The sequence below is a fragment of the Typopeltis vanoorti genome, chromosome 5 (assembly GCF_054136105.1).
Source record: "Typopeltis vanoorti isolate ZY-2024b chromosome 5, IOZ_Tvanoo_1.0, whole genome shotgun sequence".
In the NCBI taxonomy this organism is placed as follows: domain Eukaryota; kingdom Metazoa; phylum Arthropoda; class Arachnida; order Uropygi; family Thelyphonidae; genus Typopeltis; species Typopeltis vanoorti.
In genome coordinates, this window is record NC_143553.1 from 62,188,593 (window position 1) to 62,208,429 (window position 19,837).

At 33.6% G+C, this 19,837-nt stretch overlaps 1 protein-coding gene across 1 annotated transcript in view; it reads left to right on the forward strand.

The window, feature by feature from the left end:
* The first annotated feature begins 2,631 nt into the window (after positions 1-2,631).
* LOC150106469 (programmed cell death protein 4-like) overlaps positions 2,632-19,837 on the forward strand; it is a 183,392-nt gene continuing 166,186 nt past the window's right edge. Inside the window, exon 1 of the mRNA XM_090393143.1 lies at positions 2,632-3,232. Coding sequence (XP_090249269.1) covers positions 2,953-3,232 — 280 coding nt within the window. The 5' untranslated portion in view covers positions 2,632-2,952. The remainder of the gene's footprint in view (positions 3,233-19,837) is intronic.

The window sequence follows — 19,837 nt, forward strand, 5'->3', positions numbered from 1 at the left end:
TTTGCCCTTTTTTTCTAGCAATTTACCAGTTATTTTTTCTCGTTTTATATTACCAATTATTAGAGGTGTAAAGCAAACTCATGTGCAACTCGGAGCAGAACGAAACAAGATGGAGGTCGCTCATAGCTGGAACGGAGGGAAGAACAAAAAAAGTGACTATCGCGTGGTCAGCTATGAAAAATTACTCTTTACTTTATTATTATTTTCATTTACTTTACCTAGAAGCAGCAACGAAGTATTTACTGTTGATTCGTGTCGTTATTATGAAGAATTTTGAATTTTATCTTAATTGAGCTTTGTTTCTTATTCCTTTAGTGATCAAAAGAGACATTCTCCTTTATAATAATTATCAAACGCTGATCTCAAGATATCGACTTTAATATATCATTTCTGAACACATCATCATCGTATTCTCAACAAAATTTTTCCAGTTTTGTACAAATAAGCATCTCTAGCTTGATAACAATGGTACACCAAAAACATCTTTAAACAAAGGGATTTCTTTCTTGTTGCTCGCATGTCCTTTTATTGTGTTGTGTTTTTTTTTTTTTTTTAAATTGAAGTTCATATTACTAAAGAAAAATGTAATTTTGTAACTTAAAGCTTCATAGCCGAAGACTCAACGGTGTGGTACTTTCCTATTTCCCTGTTCTGGCTTCATTCAAGTTCCACAACACGTACATCCATTCCCTTTGCATCGCACATGAGATTGCAAGTAAAAGCAGAGCGCAATGAGCAAAAACGTCGCTTTTGGCTTTTACTTTTACTTTTTTTTTTTTCAAAATTTGAACATATAATTAATAGCTAAAATTTTGCATGCAGGTATTATATTGTGTGACATGCTATATAACTGAGAAAAATGTGAGAGATACGATGTTCAATATGGGCATGGAGAAAGTCTTGTTTTACACACGCACGCACACACACACACACACACACACACACACACACACACACACACACACACACACACACACACACATGCAGTTGGAAAAACGATGGACACGTGCCCTTTCATTGGAAGAGACCTGTTTCGATTCTCCTCAAGACAAGAAGTGTCTTTATATGAGCTTTCGTCTATTAGCATGGTAGCACGTAGAATATTTTTTCCCCTTCCGGAAACTCAGAGGCTTTACCTCACGCAAAACAGGCAAACCGGCTGAGAACACACGCAATTAACTGACAAAAGTGCGTAGTAGACGGTAGAGTGCAGACGGAGGTTATGCAGTGTAGATGGTGGATCTTGTGGTGTCGTCTCGCGCTGACTCCTGGGACTTCATGGGAATGTCATGTAATTATAATAATAAATAAATAGAATCTTGGATGAATCTCTATAACAAACATGGATCAATAAAATCTTGAATTTTACCTTGCACTTAATATTATATTCAAGAAATTGCGGAATTTAAACTATACCTGATTCATAACATCATTAAATAATACTGTATTGTAGAACTAAAGCTAATTAATGACAAAGTGACAGCTGTGCTAGAGGCATAATGCCAAATTCAAAGTCATTTTTTTCAACTTTACGATGGGCTACCTTCCTCAGCCGTGCCAAGTAAGTTCTGTGTGGTTCGAATCGCGTTGATAATTTTCATTCCTTTAATTAATGCTGATATGACTTAAGGATAATATCAACAGAAAAATCAAAAACTATGGCCTTTAAAGGACAAGATCCAGCAAGAACTAAAATAGTAATAGATAACAAGATCTCAGAACAGGTGAATTCATTTAACTACCCAGGATGTACGATCACATATGAAAATGAAAAAGATATAAACGTAAAACGTGTAAAATATTTAAAAATAACAGGTGTAATTAACTCTATATTTAAACCAAACCTAGTTCAAAAACAAACCAGACTAAAAGTATACAATACATTAGCCCTACCGGTCTTAATGTATGGAAGCGAAATCTGGACAATAAAACAAAAAGACAAACAAAGATTAACAACAGCAGAAATGAAGTTTATGAGAAAAACTGCAAAGTATACCCTATTCGATCACAAAAGAAATGAAGAAATTATGAAAGAATTAAACCAAGAACCAGTAATAGAAAAAATTAAAAAATATAAACATAAATGGATGGAACACGTTCAAAGAATGAAAACAGAAAGATTACCAAAACAAGCCGTTAGGAAAAAGAAAACCAGGACGTCCTCTTAAGGCCGAACAGGCCTAAATCCTTGATATGCACGATGATGACTTAAGGAGCATGTAAATACTTTATTTTCAAACTATTTCAGCCAAACAAATGATCCATTTTAAGATCTGAAACATAACCCTTTCTCGAGGACTTGTAGATGTTGACGTAAGGCAACGCCCAGGAATCACACCATCGTGTTTGTAAACAATCGCTAATCATTTCAGCCAATCCCGTTTATATGAATACATCACGTGAGTGTGTTAAAAACGACAGACTTTTAAAAAATGAGAAATGTGCCATAATGATTTTAATGATCATTTTAAAAATGCTCATATAGATTGTTTACATTTAGTATAATTTAATAAATAAGTTACTTTTATTCAACACTGCAGTTTAGTTTATTCAGAAGAGTTGAAAAATATTTTAGCACCGTTTCCGTTCCTCCTTTTCTTAAAATATGCCTGTTTACAAGTCATAAAATCAGCCATGAGGTTTAATACTATTTAGTGAAAAGTATATTGATAAGGGCATGTACTACGATAAAAGCGTTCAAGTAGTAGGACGTTTTGCTTAAATTAGTACAGACTGTGTGAAGTCTAAATATTATATTCCACTGAATATAATATTTATATTTTCAGGAATGTGCATACTGTGATTTAATAACTGTAATTTGTTTTTGTGCACTTTTGCATAGTCGTGTGTTTTTAGATAACCGGTTTTGGTATATTTGTTCGTGTATATAGTGTGTTGTATAAACGATTAGTTTAAAAGTGATAATTAAACGTTTAAATTTAATTATAAAAAATGTCTGCTACCATGGAATTATTGGATGCTGATCATGGGGAAAATGCAGAAATCGGAGAATTTGAAAATGCTAATGACTCTAGTCCTATAGTGCCTAAAAAAATATTGACTGCTGATGAAAGAATTAAAAGGAAAGCAAAGAGGCCGTCAAAGTTAATTGTAAATAAAGAGCCAGGAACTGTTAACAGTCAAACGAGTACGACAAATGGAGTTCAACTACGGAGCGTTAAAAACAGCCGGCGACCTCGTACGAGGTATGGCAGAGGGCTTCCTAAGAAAGGTGAGCAAAATCATTGCTTTATTGTGGTGTGGAATTTCACATGTTGATGCATACGCGAATTTTGTTGAATACACACACCTAACCTTTTTTAAGCGCAACTGCAAGAACAGTATTAATTCATGTAGTTCATGCTTGACAAGAACGGCAGATGGTTAAGTCGAGATAAACATGTGCCGGGATGTATGTGTGGGAGGTGGGAAAGAAGTAGGGATGATTAGCAGCAGTCTTTTTAAATGGGAAAAAAAAAAAAAATAGTTTCATACTACCTCCTTCTGCACTGGAGATTAATTATTCTCCTGTGTTTCACAATTTTTGCTATTGTATTCGATGTAATTCAGTGTCATAATTAAAATTCACTATATTTGCATCGAATTCGTTTTAGGGCTCAGTTTTTCTACATAAAAAAAAAAATCAATATTTATCAGATGTTCTTTGTGGAAATATTGTAGCTGTTAATTTTTACCCAAAGAAAGGGTTTGTTTCATATACAGTAATTATAATTGTCCATGTAACGTAGTCTGAAGAATGACATGCTTTTCGGTTTGAAAAGAATTGGATTTGATTAACGTCATGGCACGAGGAATCTTTTATATTGACTTTTCAGTCGATTGTGAATTAACCGAATTTATACGGAGAGGTTTCCCCATCAGCAAAACTAGCCAGCCTGCCAGAAAACAACTCATTAACAGAACAGAAATAATTTCATGTGTGAGGTATATTAATATTATTTTTCAGGCCTCCATGGAATTGCAAGACTCATTGTGAAAAGGCAAATTTTCTACAGACCACAATACATACCATACTTTGTTTTGAATACACTTAGCATTTGGTGCACTAGCCATCCACTCCAGCAGTGTATTATGTTCGTTTTCCATGGGGTGGAGGGGGAAAGGAAAACAAATGAACCAAAAAAAAAAAAAATTTCCTTCCTTGTTCACATGCTTTCTTTTTTTTTTTTTGTCATAATTTCCCATGTATCTCATGAGCTCCTTTTAGAGATAAATATTTCAACCTGTCTTGATCACCTGCATCCTCTTATCCTCCTGTTTGTAATTCTCGGCACAGCATATTCTCTGTTGTGTATTCAACATTTCACAGTATAGAGAATCTTTTTATTATTACTTTATTTTGATAAAATGAGTCTTGCAACTCAATGGAGTTGCAAGACTCATCTTAGCCAAAGTTTCTTTATCATTGTATAACCAGATCTGAATCAAAAAATCTGGAATGTTATATGGTGGGAGTATGATTTCCTTATTTGCCAATCTCTTATATTATGACAGCAATTTTCTGAGTAACCTTTTCAGTTTTAGCAGAGTCCAACAATATTATCAAATCACTCTCATCACCTAGTAAAATTTCACTGGCATGACGCACCTCTTCTCATCTCTGACCAAGGTGCATGCCTTTAACTTTTTTGACACCACCGAAATGAAATTGTCATTTGTCTACCCAAAACACTAACCTACTCCACTCATTTTGTAGCAGTAGAATAGAATCCTATATCGCATTGTTTATCCTTCTTTTGTGAGACATTACTTCTCCTGTCCAATACACAACTGACATGTCAGCCAAGCATCCCTGTATCGAAGCTGCTAATTGACCATTCATCTCTGCATCCTACCCAATTTCAACAATAACTGGAGGCATATGACAATACTACATCACTCTACAAAATCTAGGAAATTAAGTATCTCCTTTAAAATAGTGGCTACCCTGTTCTGTTAGTGAATGTAACTAGATTATTGAAACAGGTTATTTTAATCATGATATGGTGTCCTCTGAACGGGTCAGCCATTCTCATCAGTCCAATTTTGCAATGTCTATAACCATTACCTTCACCACCACATCAACTTATAGGCAGCCCTGAGTTGGTTTCTCCTTTATGCCCGGAAACTTTTTTTTTTGCTTCTCTCTTCTCTCCAAAGCAATGCAAAGAGGAAAAAAAAATGTTTTTCTCCTGTGATGAGTCCATGGAGGTGCAGTGTATTTGGTATTGTGTAGTACCTACTTTTATTGGAAGTTTATTTTCCACTTGGTTAGACTATAATAAATTTAGTTTAATCCTTTATCCAAGTGTAAACAAACAAAGTTTGCACCTGAAGTATCTTCAGGAACTGAGGCAACTCGTAGTAAAGGTGGACCAAGCTCTCATCACTCCTTGTCTCAGTATCTCCCATAATGCAAAAGCACATCTCCTTGCAGACATGTATAATGCTATGCATTAAGGGAAGGGCCACTACCCAGACCGGTTTCGACCTTTATTGAGGTCTCGTCAGTGAGAGCCAGATCCAGAAGTGGTGATACTAAGGCAGAAGCAATGGAGAGGTCATATTTACCTATGTGAGTTGCCAAAAGGTGTACCACCTTATTATTGAATTACTCTGGATTTAGAGAAAGATGTTGGAAGTTTATTTTCCACTTGGTTAGACTATAATAAATTTAGTTTAATTCTTTATGGAAAGGATTGAAGGAAATTTTCTTTGTATTATGGGAGATACTGAGACAAGGAGTGTTGAGAGCTTTGCTCACCTTTACTATGAGTTGCCCCAGTCCTGAAGATACTTCAGGTGCAAGCTTTGTTTGCTTGCACTTGGATAAAGGATTAAACATAAATTTATTATGTACCTACTTTTAATTTGGTGCTTTTGGTCTTTAATGTAATACATTGGGGATATTATCAGTCAAAATCTTGGGTGTAGAAGATCTGTCACAAATAGAAACAAAAGATTTTAAGCACAGGTCAGTAATATGAAAAACATTTTTCTTTTAATTATTAATGTATGCTATTGGGTCTTTCTTTTGTATTTCATGACTAATTTCATCAAGATTAATTATTATAACAACTAATGTTTATAATATTAGTTGTAGCATAATTTTAAATTAGCATCACACTAAAATTTGATGTTTTGATCATTAATAAATGATAATAGTAATTAGTATTTATTTTATTTTATTTTTTTCAGAAGTAGTGTTGTATTGTTCAGTAAAATTATATTGTTCCATTATTGTCTTGTAGAAAGTTTATTATTATTATGTGACACCTCCAGGGAGTCCAAAGACTCATCGAGGGAGAATGTGCCAACACTATCAAACGATTGAGTCACCTTCTAACTACTAACCACGCTCAAACTTGCTTAACTTTTTGTGAGCAATTATTAGCAGATCTAATGGTAGATCGACCATGATTGGTCGATCTACCAATCGACCAACCAATGTGCATAATACAATTCTTATTACTTACAATGATTAATCTAAAAGCAGAATAACTTAAATTAAAATGCTCTCGTATATAATTTTGCTATTGGATAAGGGAACCACTTAGCAACTTTTGCATTTAATTTTACAAAACATTTATTTATGAACAAAAGCTTTCTTTGTTGTAATTCAAATTAAAATAAACTCGGGGGTTTTTGCCACTCTTGAAAGTTGTGTATTTTTCTTCCCCACTCTCTGAATCAGTTGTTTTGACTCTTTTTTTTTTTAAATGAAAAATTTTAATGGTCAGCAGAGGAGATTTGTACTCTCATCTGACAATCATAACCTAGTTCTCTTCAGATAGAAATAGGAAGACTGCATTTTTGGAACTACAGGTAACCCTCGTATAACGTGGTCTACGAATTGTAGTATCCCTTGTTCAACGTGGTTTTGATATAACTCGGTCTACAATTTCTAGTAACCCTTTATTTATTTTTCTATTTTTTCATATATTTTTCACCATGGGCCCTAAAAAATCAATTTTATCTTTGTTTAATTTGCGTCTGCCTGTATTGCTCAAGTAGTTAAAAGTATCGAATTTAGTTTTATTGTATCCCTGAATAAGGTACTGTGACACAGACTGCAAAAGCCTCTGTATTCTCAATAAATAGTGCAATTAGATACATCTGAATCACATCTAACATCTGAATAATACATCTAACTAATGAATCACATGTCCCCTCTCACAGAAACTATGCTGTATAGACTTAAGCAAAACCATATGTTGCACTGAAACACAGTATCTTAACTAAAAACTATTGTCCAAATTTTCAATTATGAAATAAGTGTTTGTTTTATTGCATTTGAAATTCTTGATGTCATTATGACAGATCACAAAGGCTAACTTAAAATAAAATTCTACCAAGAATTGAAACATGCCATATAATGAATGTATGAGTTCGCCTGCCACCTCAAACACAAACAAGAAGCCATAAAATTTAACCAAGGGTTGAAACGTTTGTGAGTTGAGCCAGTCAGTAATTATTCTTATTATTAGTGACACCTCCAAGGAGTCCGAAGACTCATCGCGAGAGGACACCTATTGTACAACTCTTCGTCTCCACCACTACACCGAACCTCTACCACCAATTGTCAACATCAGCGCCATCTACTGGCCACTACCACCACCACAGCTAGTATTTTTTTGTCTGTAAATTACGTGTGTTCCGAAGGGCTGATTTGTCTGTATGCGGGATGAAAAACCCAGAGTTTCTGGTAGAAAAAACCCTGCTACCTCCGTATGAGGTCTGCTAACTCACCTTCGATTGAAAATGTCCATATAAAGATTCCTCTCGTCACTCACAATGAGAATCAAACTTAGGCCTTTTCCAATTGAAGGATGCAACGTACCGTCATTCTTCCAATTGTGCCACGGGGGTGCTTAAAACAAAAATAAGCTCCCGCAAGGCAAAAACCTTAAGAGAGCGAAACTGTGTCCATTTAGTCGCCTCTTACTGGCAACCACACGGGTAATGAGAAGTTCTGTCGGAACGATAAATGACACTGTGTTGTGAATGTGTTAAAACTAATAGTGAATGTTGTTATGACAGTTTCAGATGTTATGGAATTCGATTGAAGAGAATTATCATTTCAATTCAACACTTGCGATTGCCTTTGTCTTTGGGTTGCATGATCTTTTGTTAATACCACACCAATCATATGCACGTCTTTTATAGCTGCTCTCTTGTGTAAAACAAAATTCAGCTTGTACGTATTGTAATAATTAAAAAAAAAGTTGAATAATTTATAAGCGTATAAAAGGATATCACCTGTAAATCGTTGACGTGCTAGTAGAATTCTCAGATGTGCCACCTCTGGCACGAGTGCCATAGGTTCACCATCTAGTGTTTATTGTTGAAAATTGTCTTCGTTTTCTGCCAGGAAAGCACATTAAAAATCATGAATGTGTTATTCTCAATCTGAGCAGTTTATTTTCTGGTGAGTTACATACATATGTAATGCTTTTTTTTTTTTATGTAAAAGTTTGTTTTTATTGTAATGGCCAATAAAACTGTAACGAATGGGGAAAAAACCAACTTCGAGAGAAATGAATTTCTCTCGAAGAAAAAAAATTGAGTTGTTGCAAGGACTTTGAATTTAAATGAATCAACAATTCGAACAATCAAACAAAATGAACATAAAATCCGAGAAAGTGTTATTGCTGGGTCAATGGTAAGTGCATAGCGTGTCGCTCGTGTTCGCGATATTCTAATAGAAAAGATGGAGAAATCTCTAATGATTTGGATAGACGATTGCTCTCAAAAGAAAATTCCTTTGGATGGACACCTTATTATGCAAAAAGCTCTCAAAGTTTTTAAACATTTAAAAGAACTTGATCAAGATTCTTCAGAAGAAATCTCTCAGCATGGATTTTGTGACAGTAAGGGTTGGTTCTTTAAAAAGCTGTTTTCTTTGTATAATCTTAAAATCCAGGGAGAATCAGCATCAGCAGACGTTGAAGCTTCCTGGAAATACCCAGCAGAACTTTTAAAAATCATTAAAGAAGGTGGTTATAGTGCAGACCAGATGTTCAATGCAGATGAATCTGGGTTATATTAGAAAAAAATGCCAAAACGCACCTATATTTCGAAAAATGAAAGATCAGCTCCTGGATTCAAAGGTTTCCAAAGATAGAATTACTCTACTGTTTTGTAGTAATGCATCGGGTAATTACATGACAAAACCAATGTTTATTAACCGATCCGAAAATCCTCGTGCGATGAAAAGGCTCGACAAGTCCACCCTACCTGTTTATTGGCGGGCCAACAAAAAGGCATGGATTACAGCCAGCATGTTTGAAAATTGGTTTTTCAAGTGTTTTGTACCCAATGTAGAAAGTTACACAAAGAAAAAGAATATGGGCTTCAAAATTCTGCTAATTTTAGATAATGCACCAGGCCACCCAACAAATTTAAGCCATCTGAATATTAAAATAACTTTTTTTGCAGCCTAATAATACTTCACTTATTCGACCACTCAACCAAGGAATAATATCAACATTTAAGTCATATTATATTCATTGATGTTTTCCAATTAATTTTGGAAAAAATTGAATCTAATCCAAGCATGACACTGCCTCAAGCATGGAAAGAGTTTTCAATATTGAATTGTGTGAAAATTATTTCTCTGTCCATTAAGGAATTACATCCCTCTAAGCTGAATGCTTGCTGGAAAAAAATATGGCCTGAAGCTATTCTGGAACAAAATTTCTTACCTCCAGTGGGTGCCGAGCTATGTCGTATAATAAATTTTGCACACATTTTTGGTGGAGAGGGCTTTTGCAATATGGTTGAAAACGAAATTAGTGAATTAATTGATGCAGAAACAGATTTAAATAAGGAGGAACTGGTACAATTAATAGATGGCGGGGAAAGTTCTACCGAAGATTCTAATTGTGATGAATTCAGTTTAAAGAAATTAGCAGAAGGATTGGACTTGGCAAGAAAGTTATTTTATGGATAATGATCCCTGAATGGAGTGCTCGGGAAAATTTACGAGACAATTGGATATTTGTTTAGTGCCATATTATGAACTTAATAAAAAATTGCAGCATAGTGGAAAGCAAAGTCTTATTACTGACTTCTTGATGACTAAACCAGCCGAAGTATGTAATGAGAATTATACAAATGATGTCCAAGAGATTTCAAGTGGTGACGACCTCTGGCCACTTAAAGAACATCTATGAAATGTTATTTCTGAAGACAGTGATGATGATTAAAATATGCACCTTTTTTTATTGTGTCTAAAACATTTATGCATTATGTGCAGTGAAATTATGTACAGTTTGTAATTTTATACTACAATTTGTCTCAGTTTATGTTTTCTTAACTTACATGAATTACCTGAATTAAATAAAAATATTGTTTTTGTTGGATATGTCATTGTTATTTATATAATTAAAAAAAAAAAACTATTTCGGAACCTAACCCTACTTTTTCTATGTGATCTAAGTCTCGCATAACGCGATTTATATAACGCTCGTTTCTATGGAACCTAACATCCTCCTTATACAAGGGTTACCTGTATATTGTTCAGTTTATAATAATTCATTGAAAATGGCTATTTTTAAATGGGTAATTTCTCAGACAACTTGACTTTATCTAACAAAGATGAAATAATCGCTTTAATGTTGCACATCCCTTACAAATAAATAAAACTAACATTATGATGTTTCATAATTAGCATTTTTTTATGGTAATGCCATTCACTATCAAAACATTTTATTTTTTCATTAAAAGGCTGAAATGAAACCAAAATTGATTTGAATGAGATTCTGAATAACGAATTTCATTTAATCCCATCAGGCCAGAGATAATTTCAAAGAATTTTTGCCAATATCAGAACATTCAAACCTGGGATAGAAGTTTCCATATGTACCTTTATTTTATTTATTTTATTTTATAAAACAAGCATCTTAGAAAACCATTCATGTTTTCTTGTGCACTGTTGATATATGACCCTTCGGATATTCATATATTTCAACAATGGTTGGTCATATAGTATTGTCATGTGCCTCTACAAAATCTTGGAAAATTAAACATCTCCTTTAAAATAGTGGCCATCCTGTTTTGTTAGTCATATTTTATTATATATTACTAACAGAGTTGTATTTTATAATGGTGTTATAGCTGAGTTGGATAAAGGGAATGCATAGGCATTTGATAAGATACCAGATGAAAGGTTGTTGCATAAAGAGAATATGGGATTGGAATATGAACTCTTGACTTGGATAAGTGGATTGTAGACAGATATCAAAAAGTGGTATACAGTACTGTATGCCCACAGATGTGTGACCCTTTGACACTTGTGTGCATGTCAGAAGGAGAATCCATTCTGATAATAGGGTAATCAATCTGTCTTGTGGGATGAGATGTTTATTATTACAGTTAGGAAAATTAACTTTTCCTTTTATGAACATTGTAGTTTTTAAAGTGGTAACTATTTCGCTTGTACAACAGTTGGAAAATTTTACATTTTAAACCACGTGATTTCATGTGTTGCTGACCAATTCATGCATTCTTTATTTCTTTCTCCCCTTCAGCATGAATTGACTATTCTAGGCAATCAGCCAAACTCAGTTCTATGAACTGTGGATATACAATAAGTGTGAATCTGCTAGATTTAAGTTGAGTGGTGTGCCTTATAGTTAAGTATTCAGACCATTTGTTGTTCATTCTGTACATTAATGACATCAGGAAGGGTGTAACAAGAGATGTGCAATTATTTGCTGATGATGCAAACATAGGGAGGGCAATCAGAGATACTACTGATATCCAGCACTTCCAAAATGATTTGAATAGGCTGGAAATTTGGCCAAACGAAAACATCTATCAGTTTAATGTTAGTAAGTGTAAAGTTATGCATTTTGGCATGATGAGATTTCCAGCGGCATATTATATTAGTGGAGTTATGCTACAAGAAACTGACGAAGCTAGGGATCTTGGCATAATGGTGGATAGGAATTTGAAATTCAAAGGTCATATAGCAAAAGTTGCAAATACAACTTAGAGGATAATTGTGATGTTGAAGTGAACCTTGACATCTAAGGATAAGGAAGCCATTTTGCCTCATAAGGCATTGATAAGATTGCACCTAGATTATTGTGTTCAGATTTAGTCTCCTGAGTTCCAAGGGAATAAAGAGGCTGTGGAAAGAGTGTAATGAAGAGTTACAAGATTATATTTGGTTTATAGAATTAGTTAAGGACAGATTAAGTATTTGGATTACGGACTTTGGTTAACAGGAGAAAGAGGGGTGATATGATAGAGATCTATAAATTTCTGAATAGGTGTTTATAAGATATTGCATGATGAAATTCTTTATTTTATGGAAGGTGGGGGAGAGAGAATACATGGGCATCCATAGAAGTTAGTTTGTTCAATATCAAAAAAGGTGTAAGAGCTAGGTTTTTCTTTCACAGAGCAGTGAGTGAGTGGAATAGTTTACTGTTTGAAATATTGAGTGCATCTAGTGTGAATGAATTTAAGGGAAGGTATGACATCTAGTTTGAGTGATATATAGCCTCCCTTGACTCGATGAGTCCTCGACTCCCTAGAGGTTTTAGATAATAATATTAAAATCAAACTATAATTTTGTCCAAAATGATCACAGGTGATTATCGACAGTTAAAAAAAAAAAAAACTTTTTTTTTTCTGAAATCTTTCCCACATGTTTTGGAAAACTTGGGAGAATACAAAGCTGATAATAATGGTAAGTGCCTGCTAGATTTCTGTTTAAGACATGCATTTAATTGGCCACCACATGGACAGTTATACTAGAAGAACATAAAGCATGTCCATCTGCACAAAGGCTGGCCCAAGGTGGCAGACTATGGAGAATGGAGACCCACCCCCTTATTATATAGAAACAGATATAAATCAGACTGTTCCTGGAATCTGCCACAGCACCACAACATTCTCAAAATCTAAAATTCAGCTGCCACATTTCCAAAGAGCTGAAGATCATCATTGTGAAACCTTCAGCAAGATTCCAATACCACATCCATAAAAATGGTGTTGGTTAGCATTGTATGAGTCAGTTTTTGGAAATCAATCTGTTTACCTTCCTGCTGGTGTGCTGTGTGCATGTACTCAGCATTTTTATGCCCAAGGCATCTTCATGGGCATTTTTATGCCCATGAAGATGCCTTGGTGAATATATGTCAACATTTCACCTTAATCTAATTAGCTAAATTACTTATCTTTAGGTATGTAATAATATTGTCTAAGCATTTGCTGGTCAGCATATATTGTTCAACTTCTCATTCTCTTTCATTCATCTGCCTCTTTTTTATTTCTTTTTAATCACTTGTCAATCCATGGCACTGATTTTTTGTCCAGTCTCTCATGGCCTTTTTTTCCTCCGACCCTTTTATGGGGTTGATAAAACACAAATGGTACCCCTCCCCATTTAAAAGAATTTGATAAGATGATACATTATCTCAAACTATTCACTTGTGCATCAGAGGAAGCATTTAAGAAGAATTAAAATGACACAAAGAAAGCTTAATCAGTCATAAATGAAGAAAACTTGACTCAGTTGAGATTTGCAGATGAAATAAAAAAAAATTAGGAGAAAATGATAGACCAACTCTCAAGAGCAAGCTTCAAATGGCATTTAAAAATTTTTAATATAAAGACAAAATCATCTTAAATTTCACCAACAGAATTAGATAGTCAAAATGTAGAAAAAAAAAAATCATTTACTGGACGGTATTACCAGCATAGAGCAATAACAGAGAATATAATTGGTTAAACGTGTAAATATATTTAAGATGCACCAAAACATTTAAGCCAAACTTAAATATATTAAGAGCCTGTGTAGCTTAGTGGAAGTAGTGTGCACACTCTACGGCAATTGGCCATCACATGACGAAAGAGCTAGGTTCACTAGTCCGCGACTAGAACATTTTCTTTTCCTTTCTTTGACTAGTTCCCGAATGAGTCAATCTCTGACACAGACAAGTGGGTTTTTTCCCAGTAACTCAGATTTTTGTTCCGTAGACTCAAAAAAATTGACCATAGGAAATCCCCCCCCCTACAACAGACAATAAATATGTATAGTGTTAGGATTAGGGACTGTAAAATGGCATAACTTATCAGCTGTCTCTTTGTTGGATGCCATATATAATTACTGATAGTATTAGGACAGGTGTCTCTGATTGGCTACTGGTGGAGATTGAACCACTGCCCCTCAGTCTCCAAAAGTTAGGGCTAAATGGCTTCACTTACTCCCTATAAGAGAATAAAATGCATTAGTGGATTTTTTTTTTCTAATATATTAAAAGATAGCATTTTAACATGTTTATCACCTTGCATGTGGGTGTGAAATGTCCTACAACAGATTTGAATGCAGTAATAAGTTTTATACATTATGAAAAGTTTACTACTGTATGGCTTACAAAAAGGATTTTTATTCACTAATTAAGAATTAATAAAAGAAAAAAAAAACTATCATAGAAATATTGCTACTTTATAAAACCATAACAATATGAATGTAGTTTGATATAGATACATGAAAGGGTTACGTTTAGGTACATTGTTTAATTGGAGGTAACATATTAACATCCCTGTTCTTTTTAGGACATAAAACAGTAGACCTAAATAGTGTGCATGGAAGATGCACATGAAACCATAAGCAGAGATGAGTTAGTGATTTCCTAACATCATGATAAGTGAAAAAGAATGGGAATGAATTGTTTTGCATAGTGATTATCTGACAGTCTATATTTAAGATGCATTCAGATTCAGTGACTATTTTTTTATTTAAAAAAAACAAACAGGTTTTTGTGATGAGTTAGTGAACTTACAGAGACCTTAAGTTAATCTGTAATATATTATTACCTAATTTGGTATACTGTACTTTCTTGTGTACTTCTGTAATTCCTTTCATAACAGTAACTATTTATACTTATTGTAGTTTTTCTCTTGGAAAAATTACAACAATAAATTACAATCTACTTATTAGATCTTAAATACATGCGTCTTCTTAAACACTTAAGTGATTTAAAGGATACACTAATTTAACTGTATGTATCCATTTAAATACTATCTTAACATGTGTTAAGCAGCATTAACAATGTAAATCTATCAGCTCATATTCTTATTCATATGTGAAAGTTGTTTTAATAGATACTGGCATTTTTGCATTGGGTAGGTAACTGTAATATTATCTATAGTAATAATTCTCCATTAAACTCCATTAATTAGAAATGAATATCTGTCATTTATTTTTTTGAAAGAGTATTTCCTCCTCTACACAAATACTGTATGTAAAATGCTAAGTCTAATTAAATGTAGATATGAATTTTTTAATTATTTCTACGATTATATTATATCTATATATATATATTTTTTTAAAATACCTCCAAAACGAAACATTAGTAAATGTTACTTTTTTGTTATCTGTTAATTTTAAAGATTTTAATGAACTTGAATATATCTTGAACAGTAATTGTATGCCTTCTTGGAAATTTTCCAGTATTCCATTTTTGTCTTGAGTCATCTTTTTTTAGGCACTACTGCCAGTTCCTTTCAAAGTTGTTTGTGTGAGAGAAAAACATGTAAAAATTGTGCAACATCAAACTCGGTTTCTATATTGAAATATCATTAGTGCTTATTTCCTGATAGAATTCTTTAAATAAGGTGTACTAAATACAGATTTAATATTGCAGTATTAACTCTCTGCTAAATCTTTCTTTTTATATGGAATAGCATTGAATTGAAAATTGAAATATTTTTAGAAAAAAAAAATCACTTTTTTGAACAGAATCTTGCATTATAAATCTAGTTATAATGCAGTAATTGTAATAAAACAGTACTTAGAATGCTGCTGTCATAGATAGTCAGCCAATTGATGTTTAGTTATTTAAATAAAGATCATGAAAAAAGAATCATTCTATCTTTTCTGGGTGGATGGTGCATGAAATTACTGTACTACTATTTGGATGAGAGTAACTGTCTCAGATCTTATTTCTTCTGGTTTGAAATTTTGTTTCACTGTTCAATTTATCTAACAAACCTTGGTATTAGCATAATTCATAATATGTTTTGGAGTATTGAAATGTCTATTCTGATCAATTCCCATCCTATGCATTCAGAGGTGACTAGTATTAATGGATTAGATAGCAGTGGGGTATATGCAGATAGTGAGTTAGAGATTTAGATTATTGATATTAGTAAAAGAATCAATGCTTAAAAAAAAAAAAAAAAGCTGAACTGCAAAGCGCTGTTCCTGAAAATCTACTCCAAGACTGTTCATTAATTTACACTAGATCCTTTTTCCTTTTTTTTTTAATAAATATTTAGCCTGTATAAATTCAAGGGTAAGTTTGTTATTGACTAATGAAATGTTTATCACTAAAATATTCAAATAGCATGCAGTCCTGCATCTGTTCATTAAATTCAATTTGATATGACTTGCTGCTTTGCATTATTTTGTGTGTATATTTTTGTGCATCTTATCATATATAATGTCTTTGACTTGAAAAAAAATTTTTTTTTTTCAACCGTTAGAGATAAGGAAAGTTTTTATTATTATAGCTTTGCTTGTCTCTTTATATGAAAGATTACAAAAAGAGTAGCATGAACCTTAAGTTCAGAGATAATACGAAGTTTCAACTGTCAGTTACTCCAGTTTATTAATGAACTCAAATGCAATTTAGTTGATAATGGCAGGGAGGTAGCAGGGTTTTTCTCTCAGAAACTCTGGGTTTTTCATCCTGCATACAGACAAATTGGCCTCTAGAAAAAACATGCAATTTGCAGACCAAAAAAAAAAAAAAAATGGTGGTGGGCAGTAAATGGCATTGGTGATGGTAGTTGCAGTTTCCTGTAGTTGGTGGATTAAATGGTGGAGACAGAGAGCTGTAGAGTAAGTGTCCTCCCTTGATGAGTCTTTGGATTTCTTGGAGGTGTCATGTAATAATAATATAATAATTGCAGATTATAAGACTAAATATCTACCATTTCACAAGTCATGCCTTACTTTTAATATTGGCCAGACATTCCTCCCCCTATAACTTCACTATTTTCTCACTCATTCCTCAACTTTCATGCCATAAAAATGGAACTGACCAGAAAGGCATCTATTGTTTACATTGCACCAAAACATGGTACAAGTGTAAATTTAAGGAGGTCTGTGAAATGCTTATCAACCACTCTAATCTTAACAATAATGGTGGTCTAAAAATTCCAAAATATGGATGGCACATATTTTACTTGCATAACCTTCTTGATGTAAGAGTTGATTATAATTAAGACTATAGTAATCAAGGATCTTAGCTTTAACAAATGCTTATGTTAAATTATTGATTAGGCCACAATTTTGATGCATTAAAACTATTTATATGAATTTGTTCTCTGATGTTATAAATAGTATAGTTTTTTTAATAAACAGTGTAGTTTTTTTTTTTTTTCACTAGAGGTCAGGCCAGTAGAACAACAGTTAATCAAATCATTGTCTCTTTGGCATACTGTTTAAAATGTAATGTAACTTGTCTTTGAATATGTACGTGTATACTCCAGATGATGATCTTAATATGAAGGTCGGAACTTCGGGAAATTAAAGTAATTATTCCTAACATGGTTGTAGTCTCCATAATTTACTAAAATGAATAATATTTACAACCTTTCCTCACTGTGGATAACTGGGTAATCCACAAACTACCTTTCCACACAGGAAAGGTAGTTTGTGGATTACCCAGTTATCCACAAACTACTTTTCCTACATCACCACTATCTTTTATTCTTGCCAATCTCCTGATATCCATTCTTCTTTTTTTTAGCCAAGTCATTCATTCCTGCTACCACCAACCAACTGGTGTTCTTCACTTTCTCATTTTCATGTTCTACCTCCAGGAAAACAAACAGTGTACTTAGTCTCATTTATCATACTCTAATTATGAAATCTCTGTAAAATGCCACTTAAGGATGTCTGTCATTTTTTGCTTCTTTCTCATACTGCTATCATTCATTTCAATCTTCTTCACTCTTCCATACATACGTATTTACAATTTTCTTTATTTCACTCCACATATATTTAATCTCTTGCCTCATCTTCACTAACTGTCACACATTATTTATTTTTATTTTTTGCTCTCATCCCTGCTTGCTATTTTACCATTATTTGCACTCTGTTTTTCACTGTCAGTTGCATTCTATTCTTTGTCATAATTTTTGCACATTATCTTGACATAAACATCACTTATTATGTCATGTTCTCTATTGATTGAACCAAGCCTTGTGGTCCATCAACATGTTGCACTTCTTACATATCGACACTTGCTCATCCCTCTTATTCATCCTCTCCATCTAAATATCCACAACATCTCCTCCACACATACATATTGCACTCGCAGTACTGTACCATTCTCGAAAAATCCATGCTATTCACTTGCTGCCATTTTGTCCCAGAGTGCTGAACAACGAACACAGAATTTGCATTATTTTAATCTTAAAAAATTTAATCAAATACCATATGCCGGTCACACAGGAACATTCAGTCTAAAATTCACTATCATCGCAATAAATATAAAATTAACTTATCTTGCTGTAGCCCATATAATGATAATCTTTATAAACTTTCTACTAGTAGCAATGGAAAAACTTAGGTTCAAATTCCATCTAGGATGCAAAGAACCTTTATTAGGGCTTTACAACTGAAGGTGAGTTCATGTTAGAGGTTTAATGGAATATTAACAGCACTGAGAAAGGATTAAAACTAATTTTAATACTTCCAATATTTTGTCTCTGTCACAGAGACATCTTCGGGGGATTACAAAAACGTTGCACCTATTGAAGTTCTGGTATTGGATATTATGTACAACATCGAATGCGGAATTTGTCACTTATCTCCAGAAACAGCCAATAACATCAGACTTGTCATAGCTAACATTCTCTCCCGTTCTTCACCTCCTAAAGTTAATTTATCTTCCAGTCAACTCTCTGCCCTCAAAAAACTACGGAAAGAAAAAAGTATTGTCATCACCAGAGCTGATAAGGGTAATGCCACTGTTGTTCTCAACACCTCAGAATATAATTGGAAAATGGATATTATTCTCTGTGATTGCACTACCGACATACCACTGGAACACAATCCCACAAAAACTCAAGTTAAAAAATTAAAAAACCTACTTAAAGTTTCTTCCTGGCCTCCTCACATTACAAAAAAACTTAAGCCATTCTGTTCTCGTCCCCTCCCGGATATACGGTTTACCCAAAATCCACAAACCTAATTCTCCCCTAAGACCTATAGTAGATTGTAGATTCCACCAATGCATCTTGCTACAAATTATCAAAGTAGCTAGCTAACTCTTTGAACCCCCCCCTCCCCTCCCCTCACTGGTCGTACCTCATCTTATGTAAAAAAAAAACTCCGCCCAATTTAAAAACTTAATTGAAAATCTTACTTTAAATAATACAGATATATTGGTCAGCTTTGACATCATCTCTTTGTTTACAAATATTCCCCTAATTGACATCTTAACACTTTTTTGAAAAACGTTTTTCCTTCTGATATCTTAGAGATCTTTTCCTTTGCCATTAACTCTGGTTATTTCTCTTGGAAGAACAAAATCTACAAACAGATAGAGGGAACTTCCATGGGTTCCTCCCCCCGCCCTCACCCCATCTTGCCAATTATTACATGGAAAATTTTGAAAAATGAGCGATTGACTCTTCTCCTCTAAAACCTTCTATCTGGCTAAGATATGTAGATGATGTGTTTTCTATTTGGCCTCATAGCCCAGACACATTAGATTCCTTCCTCAGACCTCAATAGTCTACATCCAAGAATCCATTTTACAGTGGAAAAGGAAAATAACAGTAGTTTACCCTTCCTAGACACCTT